Source organism: Podarcis erhardii (assembly GCF_964252035.2).
Source record: "Podarcis erhardii genome assembly, chromosome: 3".
Classification (NCBI taxonomy): domain Eukaryota; kingdom Metazoa; phylum Chordata; class Lepidosauria; order Squamata; family Lacertidae; genus Podarcis; species Podarcis erhardii.
In genome coordinates this window covers 107,764,984-107,778,749 of record NC_138507.1, presented here as the reverse complement: position 1 = coordinate 107,778,749, position 13,766 = coordinate 107,764,984, and the positions used below count along the sequence as shown (strand labels likewise).

Sequence of the window (13,766 nt, the reverse complement as noted above, 5' to 3'; positions counted from 1 at the left end):
AATGTCTCCTTCAGGCAAATGTTTCCCAAACCATGTATTGCGAGAAAGCTGTTAAGCGTGTAACAGGAGAAATGGCCTTATCTCTAGTCTTTCCTGGAAGCATGGAAAACTGGCCTAGAAGCTCATTTATGAGTGGCTGTGTTTACATTAAAGTGAAGGAAATGTACTGTTCATATGCTCATGGCATATTCTCATTCATATTTTTGCTCTTTCTCTTATGCTGGAAGTTAGACTAGATGGACCTTTGGTACCATCCAGAAAGGCAATTCTTATGTTCTTAGTATTTTTCAGCTAGTATGCTGCAGGGTGTTTTTTGTTTTTTAAAAAAACATTTAGTTTCTAGTACAACTGCCACATGAGCTACTTTGGCAGAGTGGAACTCTGGCACAAAGATAATTTGAAGGCACTTGTTACTGTATTGCACAAGCGCACAAGTCCCATAAGAGATTTTTCTTTTAAAGGTCAGTTTTGTAAGATCCATCCCAAGAGACAGTCCACTTATTCTGGCAAAACTAGATACAGTAGAAAAACAAAAAGCATCAAAACTGGGTGAAGTCTGGAAGGACTGTACTTGCAGCCAAAGCAAAAGCTTCTGTGCAAATTGCAACAGGGAATCTTGAAGTGGGCACACACCCGCAGAGAGACTATTTTTCTGTTGTCGAAGCTTCCATAAAAGCCAGAGAATCAAGCCAAACTTACACCAGCTCATGAATAGGACTGCACTGGTGCTATAGCTGTATGCAGAACCGAACTGAGCTTTTTTATACTTTTGTGATTATAGATACCAGGCATAGGCAATATTTCCACCCTGCTTAGCTTAGACCACAGTGCCACCCACGTTCCCTCCTTAGTCTTCCTCAAACAATGTTCCACCTTTCCCAGCTGCTCTGTATATTTAATCAAATAACAACCTGTTTCAACTGAGTCCTATCCATTTTTGTAATAAACCAAATATCAGAGCAATCTAAATTCTGGTTTGTTGCCTTGTTGCTCATGTCCTCCTGGACATGCCAGTTTTCCCTACAGCGCGCTGTGACTCTAGATTGAAAAACATGTTCCTTGAGTTAATGTGTGAAATCACATTCATGTGTAGACATGGACATACAACAAAGAGAACAACACGAGAACAAGTGTCTAAACTCTGTTTACTGTACAGCTTCTATAGATGAGTGGGGCTTGCATTAAAAGGAGTGGAGTTTTTGTTGTTGCTCTTCTGTGCTGCTCCCCAAGCCTAGTAGCGAAAAACTTCAACACACTGCAGTGCACAATCTGTTAAAAAAGCAGGGTGATGTTTGCCTAGAAGCCCTGAATACCAACTCTACCTGCTTTGTTTTCAAAGCCAAGTGCAAGCTAGGTATATTGGGGTCAGGTTTCACTTAATGCCCTTAAGCCAGGAGAAGAAGGGCTTTTCCTAATTCATGGCACATGCAGAAATAGAAAAACTCACCAGCGCTGACAGTGATAGCTTCAATGAACTGTTCTCTCCAGCTGTTTGTTCCAACCACAAGAGCTAGGTTTGTCTTCTTAATGAGCTTGTCCACGGTGTTCTGCAGACGGATAGACATGCGTTAGAAAGTTAAGCACATTGTCACTCCAGAGGCTTGAGCTCACGGAAAGAAATCTAAAACCCCTGTGAAGGATGCTGGCTGGCTTCAGAACATTTATCAGTAATAAAAGTGGCTGAAAATGTACACACATGCAACTCACCCTCCCCACTCCATATTGCTCAAAAAGAAGGTTTGGATTGTGTTTGCAACGTACCTATTTGAATATTGTTTGTATTATGCTTTTAAGTCTCCATTTTGCATTGAATATTTGCACTCAAAGAATTTCCATGAATGTTTTCAAAGCCCAATCCTATACACGGGAATAGAACCTAGTACTGTCTGCTCTTATTGCTTGTGGACTTCCATGACCTCTGGCAGTGGCTTTCTAAATCACCCACTTCCTGTTCCTCCACTGAAAAGGCCAGAGATTGAAGCTGGGGTGAAAGAAAGACAGAGCAAGAACAGATGCACAACAGATACGGTTTCCAACACCTTGTGAGGAAACTGCTGAAAAATACCTTCAAAACTGCCAGTATGCCAGAAAATTTCTTTTTGTGGCCATCCTTGATTTCCTCTAAGTCAGACCGTACCCTTGTCTGCATCTAGTACAGTGGTACCTCGGGTTACATACGCTTCAGGTTACATACGCTTCAGGTTACAGACTCCACTGACCCAGAAATAGTACCTCAGGTTAAGAACTTTGCTTCAGGATGAGAACAGAAATCGTGTTCTGGCAGCGTGGCAGCAGCAGCAGGAGGCCCCTTTAGCTAAAGTGGTGCTTCAGGTTAAGAACAGTTTCAGGTTAAGAACAGACCTCCAGAACGAATTAAGTACTTAACCCGAGGTACCACTTTATCGATCTTCTCTACTTGTATTGAACCTGGGATCCCCTTATGAGGCAGTTTTATTTCCCAGAATGCAACTAACTAAAATTGATATGCATTACATAGGGAGACCAATAGCTTCTTCCCCCTTGCAAGTGAAACTTAAGAGGATTTTCTTAAAAACCACGTAATGATTAAAACCCAGTCGGGCCATCTGGGGCCAGATAAAATTGCTTTGGGAGCCAGTGGACCATCCTTGATTTAAGAGACGCTCAGGATATTTTGGCTGAGTGACACAGAAAATGTGGAGGCAGTGAACTCTCTCTGCCAGCCAGTAGTGCTGCTTCCCTATTTGTGTATGGAAAATTCTGCCTGATGGAGAACAGAAAGCAGCGTGTAAAGCTGCAACATCTGATTTCCCCACGATAGCCCCAGGGAATGCAAATAAAGAAATAAATGTGTCATTTGGAATGTAAATGTGATACAACTGTTAGTGCTGTGGACCAGTCTGTGTTTCCGCTGTAACGGAAAGAGCCAGAATGGTGCAGTAGTTAGGGAGCTAGCTTAGGCCTGAGGAGACCTTTAGCTCACAGAGTGAACTGAGCGATCGGCTCTCTTCTCTCACAACCTAAATCACATGGGGATGCTGTTGTCATGAGGATGAAGGGAAGCAGGAAGGAAAGCCTTCTGCTGCTCCAAAGTCTTTGGAGGGATAATTAATTTGGAGTCTTTGGTGGGATGTTTTAATTTACATTTAACAGCTGTTGGTCTAGGAAGTACCTTACGGACCACTTGGTTTCTTATCCCTCCCTTCAGATGTGAAGGAAATAAGCAGCTATCATATCTTTAAAAGACATCTGAAGGCAGCCCTGTTTAGGGAAGTTTTTAATATTTAATGCTGGTTTTTTTTAACACTTGATTGGGAGCCACCTAGAGTGGCTGGGGAAACTCAGCCAGATGGGCGGGGTATAATTATTTTTTTAAAATAATCATCATCATCATCATCATCATCATCATCATCATCATCATCAATATTATTATTATCCCTAAGGTCTTCAGGAGAGTTACTGTCAGTGGTTCCCCATGGATTGGTACCTGCCAGGAATTTTGGGGCCCAATTTTATGGAACCCCATTCCAGTTGAGATCAGACAGGCCACCACCCTGTTGAACCTCTGGTGCCAAATTATTTCTTTTTGAAAAAAAAGAAATCAAAATGAAAATCAGTAGACTTTTCAGTAGACTGAAAAATTCAGAAGACTGAATTCTGATGCCATCGTTTTAACAGATTTTCTAGCTTTAGCAGTTCAGTCTACCAGTACACCTCTTACAAATTATTTTAATTAAGTGGTGTACAAATTGCCAAAATAAATAACAATAAGGTTAGAAACCGATATTCTGAAAGGCATGGAAGACCAAAGTTTGCTCTCAAGATGTGAGCTCCATACCTGTGCCCTGCGTGTGTGGGGCTCTCATCTGTTGATGCTAGGAGTGGGGTGGCACTGTTGGCTTTGCTCCTGACAGTGTTTGTGGGCTAGCCATGCCCCCCAACATCCACACTCAATGGGTAGACCTTGGGGGGGGGGGTGGAGCAATTCTGGACAGGAGCCAGAAGCACACAACCTTACTCCTATTACAACAAATGAGATCTCAACATGTACAATGCACAAATAGGACTTAATTATATTTCACAATCTGAGAAGCTGGAAGTACTTTGTGCATGTTACTGTCACCTTTCAGAAAGGCTTATTTGTATCCCTTCAATTCACACAGGCACATTTTTAAAAATCCCAACAGAACGTGGTTCTGGGTGCATCATTTAACTTCCTGAGAATGTTTGCTTTCATTTTTTTTTAAAAAAATCTAGTCCTTATGATTGCTTGGGGGGAAAAAAGACCTCAGAAGGAAGAGGAGCAGCTGAGCAAGGCTTCCAGTGGCATAATTCCTTGCCCCTCCTTGTGAAGATCAGAATTAGAAAATGCATGCAAAAAGCAGGGAAAAACAGTAGAATAAATTATGTAAATCTGCCTAATCAGCATAACTTGTCTAAATGGTGCAATCTGCCTTTTCTTGGGACAGAATTTGTTATTTTTTTCGGCACAGGGAAACAGAGACCTGGCCTTATGCTGTGCCATTTTACACAAATTTGATCCCGATTCAAAAAGAGGGCTGTAATAGTTTGGCAGGGAAGAGGGCTGGTGGCAGCCCTGTACTTCACCTTGAACTCGTAGGACTCCTCAATAATCACTTCCAGCTTCGTATGCTCCCCTAAGATAGGGCGCCCCATTTCTGCAATGCGACGCTCTTCCTCCTCTTTGCTCGTCAGTGGCTGCTTCTCTTCGTTCTCTTCTGGAAAGTGGGGAAAAAGAGAGAGAGAGAGAGAGAGAGAGAGAGAGAGAGAGAGAGAGAGAAGAATAAATTTACAGATTTTGAAATAGGGCTTTCACTTCTCCACAGCCAGCTTCTGTCAAATGGAGCTGAGATCTACTATTTATATTCAAATGTGCCCCATTGCAATGGCAAAAGCAGGCAAACATCTGTTATGGAAAAAGGACAGGCCATTAAGCAAGGGCCCAGCGCCTGCATGGCGAGGGGCCGGAACAGTGCTGCTGCAGATGGTTTGCCTGGAAGCATTAGCAAATGAGATCACTGGCTCATAACGTCTCCATATTTCAAGTGATTGCTTCCCCTCAGCCACACCAATCTTGCTATACCTCAGTTTAGGCTATGGCCCTGCTTTGGCAAATCTTTCCAGCTCAAGGAAATGGAGGGAGGCACTGATTCAGGGACTCCTCTCACTACGATGATGACGATGATGTATTTTAATATCATTTTTTTCATAAACAAATAAGCAAATAAAAATATCACAAAGCAGTGACTATTCTGTAGAGGCCAGGCCCAGTTTTGCTACTATGAGTATGTCAAGGGTCTACTCTTGAGTAGGGTTTTTATTGAATACCACCCTTAAGATTTGTTTACGTGTACGCCTAAAAATGTAGCTGGTTGGAATCCAGCATTGCTGGATAAAATGTCTTGGGAAACCTGGGCGCCTACATTGGAAGTGTTGATTTTCAAACACACACACAAAACAAAAACAAAACACAAAACAACAACAACAAAAAACTTGAAGCTCAACAACTTTTGTGTCTGGAGTTTCACTTTTTGAAATAAGGCAACCCTATGCTAGTGGGACTCCTTGTGCTTGTTCCTGCTAGTGTAGCTGCTTATCGTATTTATCTTTATTTTATTTATTGAATTTGTTTGTCACTTTATCTTGCCCAGGGCAACCCCCCACATAGATAAATTAAAGCCAAGAAGAAAAAGAAATACACTAAAAATATCCCACCCATTTCTAAAAGGCCAAAGGCCTGGCTATAGTAGGAAGCAGTGAGAAGGATTATTGTTTTGCTCTTGTTCTTCTTATGCATTTTGTGTTTTTATCGTGCATTTTTGTAATGCAAACCACCCTGAGATCTATGGATGAAGGGTGATACACAACTTTAATTAATAATAATAACAACCGAGGAAAATTTTTGTCTGGTGCTTATACCGCATTTACTCGAATGTAATGCGTACCTCAGATTTGACGGTGCATTGGATTTGACTGCAAGCTTGAAAAATACCGCTGGCATGGCAAATACTTTTTGGGAAAATTGAAGTGCACATTAGATTCGATGGTACATTAGATTTGTGTACATATATTATAGAATGAGAGTGCCAAACAGGCCTATTTAGTTGAATCTGGCCCTGTGTACATGGCAGACAAGTGCTTGAAAACACATGTACCATACAAGTAATCATCTTAGGTTATTAAACACCTTGAACTTAATGATTTTACAACCTCCTCTCTTTTTAGGGTGATGAATATTACTTTGCTTACTTCCAAATGAGGTGAGTCAGTCTTATTGTGTTTGGTGGTCCTCCTGCTCAATCTTCAGACAGGGCGTTTGGGCTCTGCCCCAAAGTCCTACCTGGATGGCAACAGCTCCTTACTTCCTAGAGCACTGGGACTAGCTGTGAACGACTGCTGGGTGCGCACTCAGAGGCAAACCTGGGTTTGTGCAATGTGTGCAATGGCCCTCAATACAGACTACAGATCCTTGACAGGTCCTTGACATTAGTACAATGCATGTATTTTCAAACACCGGTGCTTGCCACCTTCATACTGTGATTTATTTATTAAGTAGCTTACAGACCGCCCGACACCACAAAGGCTACAGGGTTGTTTACAATGATCAAACAATGCACTAACCATACAAACTTAAAAAGATTAAGAACAACCGCTTCCACACAACTCAGCACCAGCACAGCCATATCTTACTTCGCCCCCAGGTTCCCCTCATACAAAAGCCTGCCAGAAGAACCTTCCCCCTACTTTGCTCCAAGCTCAGACTGTGTGTTTGAAACGATCTTTCTGTATTTTGTACCCAAGAGTACCAATGTGGGTGACTGGCAATCTGTTCCCAACCCTTGGTTAACATGCCCAACTCAGAGCAAATTTAGCTTAGTCCAATAAATGTTCAGGGTTCCTCTTTTTCTTTATTTTTTTGAGGTGGTGGGGAGCTGTGTTACGTACCCTATGGAATGCCCTGAACTTCTGCTGTTAGGGACACCTCTTGCATTCTGTGGGTTCTCTGGCATTTTGGAATAAGAAACTCCAAATAAATCCATCCTCTTTTTGAAAAGAGACATCTATCTGGCAACCCTATCCATGTCTGAGCATGCACAAGTTCCTCTTGCTGGGAAGGAATTTAATTCTTTGCTCTCTGCCAGCCCCTTCAGTTCTCTTTTCCTTTCCCCGCTTGTACCCCTCCCCCACTTTTGTTCTTTGGAAGACGTGAATCTGTAAGGTGCTAATGCAACTTGATTGGTGTTTAAAAACAATGGGAAGCAATTTGTTAATTCGAATGCTGCCCAAGACAATGATGGTGGAGGGGAGGGTGGGCGGAAACAACTGTGATTTTGTTTTGTTTTGCTGGAAGTGCCTGAACCAGCTGCTGTAGTGAGAGAGGGACTATGAGGGAGATGCAGAGAAGCTAGGGAATGGGTGCTGGCGTTACCACGAGGAGCCCGTAGGTGGCTGCAGAGGGCAATGCTTTGCGGAGGGCACCAGCTCAGAGAGAAAGGGGTCTCCTTTCCCAGAAATACCCCGGACGCTTGCATAAGTTATTCAAGAGCGGCAGACGCCAAAGAAAGGATGGGGGAGTTGGATTGGAAAGGAGGTGAAGGGTGACTCCCCCAAATGGGCAAGGAGTCCCAGTGGCAGAGGGAGATGGCAAAGGGAAGGAACCATGGATGATGGGGTTTCACTGCCATGAGAGGTGCAGAAGGCAGAGGCTGAGCTAGAGACTACAGCAGGGGGTGGCTGACCTACCTACATTTCTGGGGCCTTGAAGCTTGAAGCGTTATGGGGCCACCTTCACAACCAGAAACAAGGTCTGGGTAAGGGTAACCACTGTTATCTTCTTCGGTGGGGTTGTTCCATGACAGATCACCAAAACTTCTGTGCTACTGACTCTCAAAACTTTGCAATTGTTGAAATATATATAACAACAAAAGTAATCCATTTGACCTGTGCGACTCAAATTGGCTCTACTAATTGCTTCTGGGGACCCTCCAGGATTAGGGATGCTTCATGAAGCTTAAACTTCATTTGTTTCATATCAGATCTGCCCCTAGATGTAGTTCCCCATGTGAGGCTGGTGACCCCGGTGACCCTTCCCCTTCATCAGTGGGACCACCTGGCAGTGGCTAGGTCTGGTTGCTATGCCCATTTCTCAAAATGTGCTGCTCCAGGGCATTATGGGAGAGTTAAATAGCTCCACCACCCAAGGATAAGAATACATGCAATGAGAGAAAAGTCTGCAGAAAAAAGTGAAGAGACCCAGTCGTATCCAAACAGCAGGGGATGCTGTCCACTGAGGCTGACTCTGATCTGGCAAAGTGGCTGAGAATTCATGAAAAGACCTAGTAGCTCCAGGGTTTGATAAAGAGGGGTGTGTGTGGCATTTTCATGTTTCATTTATGATGCCAAAGTGCTGGAGGCAGGCAAGAAGATCACAAAAGACTTGGGAAAGGGCAGGGCCCCAAGAGAACCTGAGCAGATTTTGCCTCTGAGACACCGCTTAATTTCAGGCATTAGGGATGACAAAATATTACCTGGCAGGCAGCAAAAATAGGCTGCCATAAATAGTTCAGCTGGTAGAACATGAGACTCTTAATTGCAGGGTCATTGGGGCGAAAGATTCGTGTATTGCAGGGGGTTGGGCTAGAGGGGGCTCATGGTCCCTTCCAACTCTACAATTCTATGGTTCTAGGACTGAAGGTTGGGCTCAACTTTGTGGGTTATAAGTTGGGCTGATTTGGATTGGAATGATACCTCCCTATTTTAAAAGACAAAAGTAGTTATCCTTAAATTGTCAGAATCCTCTAAGGCCAGAGGGATGAAAAGGCCTTAGAGTTCCAGTCCTAAATCTTACTTCAAGGTGAGTTATTTGTTCCTATATAAGGACGTCAGGAGCTCAGCTCATCACTATGCCTTCCTCATATAATGAATAATAATGCACACCCTACTTCTCTCTAAATTGCTCCCTGATAACTCCTACTACCAGGGGAACCAACTTGAATAAAATATTGGGGGCCCCCAGATAAGCCCCACCCCCGATCCTAGTGCTGGTGAAGGTTTATTCCACGCCCCTCACCTCACTTTTTATCCCCAAAACAGCTCTGTGAGGTTGTCTGGTCTCAGAAACAGTGTCTGGTCCGGGGCTACTCTGAATTCTTAAAAAGGAGAGCTTGAACACAACTCTCCCCAGATATAAGTTTCTAGGCATTGGGTTGCATTCCCACCACCACCCAAAATCAATGAAGGTGGGCTGCAAAATTATGCATTTGCCTGCTTGGGCATATTTTTAGGACCCACCTTATTTCTGTGACAATAAGGTGTTTTAAATTGCTGTTAAATATTGCTTTTTAATTGTTGTAACCCACACTGGGACCTTGGGGCAAAGGGTGAATTAACAACAACAACAACAACAACAGGTGGGGAGTTTTACCCTCCAAGTCATCTAGTTTAATTTTTTAAAACGATAAGCAACCGGGAGCTGCTTCCTCTCTCATCCTAGCAGAGCTCTGTGAACCCACACCGTGAAGCAAACAGTTTGCACTCTCTGTCTCTCCTCTAATCACAAAGGCCGTTAAAGGTTTTTGCCCAATCCTAGCTAAGTTGCCATTCAGCAACCCTATTACAAGTTTGTTTACAGGGCTTGTTGTGAAGTGAAATCCAAACATGGAAATGAAAGAAAGGCATCAATGTTCATCAACTTTAGGGTGGCCAGGCCCCCTCAAATATTTTATACGTGTGTGTGTGTGTGTGTGTGTGTGTGTGTGTGTCAAAGGGACCTGGGCCCCTAGGAGTTGGTGCTTATTCCCACCACCTTGGATCTCCCCACCTTGGCTCAGCACTGGGTAAACAAGACCCAGACTACTTTCCCTCCTAGTCTCTTATAATGCACCAAGCATTTCTCTGATTAATACTATGCTTGGGTAGAGAGATGCAGCCTTCCAATCGCCTGCTTTGCTCTATCTCCCCTCCTGATCTCTCTCCCTTTTATGTGCTAGTGGGGGGAGGCGAGAGCCTGCCAAGTGGTCAGTTGCAGCCACACCCCATCATTTCTGGCCCACCTGTGTTTACCCTTGGTTGGGCCAGGAGTGCTGGTGTGCAGAGACTGGTGCCGACCATTGGCAGTTTCACATGCTATCCCATCACAAAGCTTCTAAGAGATGAGTTGTACGATGGTTATGGGGAGAGTGAGCCAAGTCTTTTGTCAGCTTTTATTTGCCTACAACCTCACTTGGGTCAAAATACTGAGATTCATGATGACTTCCTTTAACTTAGGACTGGACAGATGTCTGCCTGGCAGGCTTAGATGATGCAAGCAGGCAGTGTGAGTTGCTATTAAAGAGCAGCAATTTGCCAGTATATTAATTCATACCTTATTTTTCAATGGAACCCACCCACGCCCTGCTCCAATGCACCCTATATATGAAGTCCTAAACTATTGCTAATGCAACATTATCTGTGGAACAGGGACCCCGGCAAACAGAATACCTTGAATGTTGATTACAGTAGAAGGGAAAGGGTGGTCTCTAGGATGTACCTTCCGGAAGACAGGTTTGCCTAGCAAAACGATTGGCAAAAAGCAAAAGATAAGTGGGTTGCTTTGAGTTTTGGTGGCCGGTTTAACACTTGGTGTTGTTAGATTTGGTTAGCTGCAAAGTATCTACCTGGTTAATGGCAACTTCATGTGAGGTTATTGCTATGACAATTTCCCACAGGGGACTCTCAAGCACTGCCTTCCCGCATTTTCAAGAATAAACAGAGCCATGAATGAGGTCCCAGCCAGCCTGCTCAAGTGCTTCAAAAGATTAGACTGCTACTCATCACCTTTGAAATGGTGGCCTCCTAATGGAAATCTATTTCCAATCACAATTTTGCAGCTTAAGATTTCAAGGAGGGGAAAAAAAATGATTACAGCGAATGGGCACTTGTACATTTTTAATGCAGTCTTTATCATTCTCTTCTTTCCTATGCAGTTCCAATCTTCCCCTGGGTTCCTCAGAGCCATAGCTATGCTGTAGACATTTCTCAAGAGAAGTTAACAGAAATACATAAATTATAAAGTGCTCCTTTAGCCTCAGGGCTGAAGGGCTGGCTGCATCTGCTCACCTGGTTGATACTGGTGGAGAAGCATGGAGTAAAGAGCAGGCAGAGATTAACAGAACTCCACTGAGTTCTGGCAATTTCAGCAGACATGAAGAGAGCATAAAGAACCCTTGGTAGGTCTGCTTGATAATGCTGTTACTGAGATGTTGACCTTACTCAATGTCAAAGACATCAGTAAGTTCTTAGAACAGGCAGGCTTCTTAAATTATAAGAGGAAAACTGCTTTGCAAAAGTTCTGTGGATGGCATACGGGGCAGTGTTTAAAAGTGAATGGCTATCTTTATCACAGCATTAAATTCTATTTAGGATGCAATCCTATGCACATTTACCTGGGAATAAACCTCACTGGAACTTAATTCAAAGTAAGCATTAACAAATTTGCCTTGAACAAGTCTAAGATGATCTTGTTTCCAAAGACATGATTTCCCTCACAGATTACTGAAAAATCAAATCCCATTTTTGGTGAAAGAAGTGGCTGATGAATCCATTAAGTACTCACTTCTTAAAGGCAGTTCTTAAAAACAAACTCTTCTGCACAAGAGCTCTTCATCCTTAAAGTAAGAAGTCATCTTACAGGAGAGGTGGAGCTTTAGCAAGGGGAAGCTATTTATTCGTAGATTATGCTTAAGCCATCTGTGTCTATTATAGACGTTGTTCAAAAATAATTGCTCGGTCCTAGGGATGAGTAAAATGCCCCTGTCTTTTTCTGGAATGAGCTAAACTAGGTTGGATTTGGAATGGGTCCAAAGCTGTTCATTTAAGAGTTCTTCCTCTTCCTGAGCTTCAGGCCTGGTTTTGCTCCAGGTTATGTCATTGGGGGGCAAAGACAAGACCCAGAGGTCTCTCGATTCACTTAGTGAGCCACTGTCTCTATCCTACCTTACCCAAAGCTTACCTTCCAGCAGCAGTGGCAGCACAAAGTGGAGCCCTGCTGCTTTTCATTACACTCCATTTATCAGCAGGAGTTTCCCAACACACAAGCACCCTTGGGAATGGTAGTTTGTTAAGGTTTCTATGAACCTTTGAGCTGCAAGGCTTTAGCCCTAATCCAAGGCCCGAGACACAGTGCTCTACTCTGCACCGCTGCTGGAAAAAGCCAAAGAAGAGGCAAACCCTCAAAATGGTGCTGAAAAATATATTTATTCAATAATAATAGTCCCATCAGAACAATAAAATGCCCATTGTGTTTTTGTTGATAACCTACCTCAGAGTGACAAGAACACGGTTCTCCTACAAAGACAACGTATCTCCCGTGTGTCGTTGTCTGAAATGCATCGGGCCATTTGTTATTTTATTAGGACTATTATTCATAACCATATTTTTCAACACTGTTCTGAAGCTTTTAGATGCATCCTACAATTAAATCAGCTGGTGGCTGTGGTGGGCAGATGTTCTGGGGGATGGTGATAATAAGGAAAAAGACTGTGGTGACTTTCAGCGCCATCCTAACCACGCCTATTCAGGAGTAAGCCCTTCTGATTTCAGTGGGGCTTACTCCCAGGTAAGTGGTGGTTAGGACTGCAGCCTTGGTGCTTAGAACTCTCCTGGCTTTTGTTCAGGTGGTAAATTTTGATGCAAAGACAGCTGCAGATAACTTGGCACAGAGGTCCTTGAAACATTCAGCCCAAGACCATGATTTGATCTACGATATCCTTTGGCTGTTATGCCAGGAGCCATGTTGCCAGCAAAGCTGCTTAAAGAGCACAAAAGAATCTTAAACCCACCGCCATCCTCTAGGTCTCTAGAGCTCTGTATTATGCTTTCAAATTGTTAGCAGTGAATCACTGGAATGTTTTAAAAAAGTCTTACTCTGTTATCCAGAAACGTGTGATGTTAAGTGCGTTGGAAAGAAATACCACACCACTTCATCAGACTTGGTTTACACACTAGTTACTTAGTACGTGGGTTTAGTGTTAATCTTAGATTGCATGAAAGAAATCAAGATGTCCTACCGTTCAAACGTTTCCCTTGATTACGAAAACAAAAAATAAGCCAAGATGTTAGCAAATGGAAAACAGAGTGCCATCTTCTTCAAATATCCAAGCTGGGTTCATTGTTGGGGAATGTTTTCTATGCCAGCACTACAATTTTAATCTGTCAAAGCCGCTTTTTGAACTTTTCAGCTTGGGTTCCTCTTCTGGTTTGGGAGTTCAAAACATGCAACCATATACAGTCTTTTGCAATGCCCCCACATTTCTTTGCAATGTTGCAGAGGTTCTTGGGGTGCAACCCTTCCTTTAGTTCACTGCTTACTAAAAATATTCCTCCCCCATGCAACAGCTTGGGTGATTTATGTAGGTAGGCTGGCTTTGCACTCTTGAGAAAGGACTTGGAATTTTTTTCTGAATCCAGCCACACCTATTATTGAGTTCCATACTGATCCTTCTAGTAGCTATATATCCTTTCCTCATTATATAATTTTCTGTTTTATTTTGATTTTGAAAATGCTTTTGTGGGTCTTTGGACCAAAATAAAGAATGCATGTATGTAACTTGCTTTGAGCTTTTATTTTTTATATTTTTAAAGCTATCAGAGAAAGGCAATATGCAAGTATATAACATTTTTACAATCAAAGCACAAAAGCGATCAGTTCATTGCTGAACTGCTTCCACGAAATCCCCAATCAAATTAAAGAAATGGGCGATAAAAAGGGAACGAGAAGTGTGCATTAT

At 43.0% G+C, this 13,766-nt stretch overlaps 1 protein-coding gene across 6 annotated transcripts in view; it reads right to left on the bottom strand.

Annotated features, from left to right (window-relative positions):
• SLC8A1 (solute carrier family 8 member A1) overlaps positions 1-13,766 on the bottom strand; it is a 303,130-nt gene that overhangs the window by 27,897 nt on the left and 261,467 nt on the right. For 5 of the 6 annotated variants that reach the window (XM_081854581.1, XM_081854579.1, XM_081854580.1 and 2 more), the window contains 3 exons: positions 10,480-10,548; positions 4,588-4,718; positions 1,448-1,547 (listed from right to left, as the gene is read on the bottom strand). In XM_081854581.1, coding sequence (XP_081710707.1) covers positions 1,448-1,547; positions 4,588-4,718; positions 10,480-10,548 — 300 coding nt within the window. The remainder of the gene's footprint in view (positions 1-1,447; positions 1,548-4,587; positions 4,719-10,479; positions 10,549-13,766) is intronic. The other variant, XM_081854584.1, reaches the window with a different exon arrangement.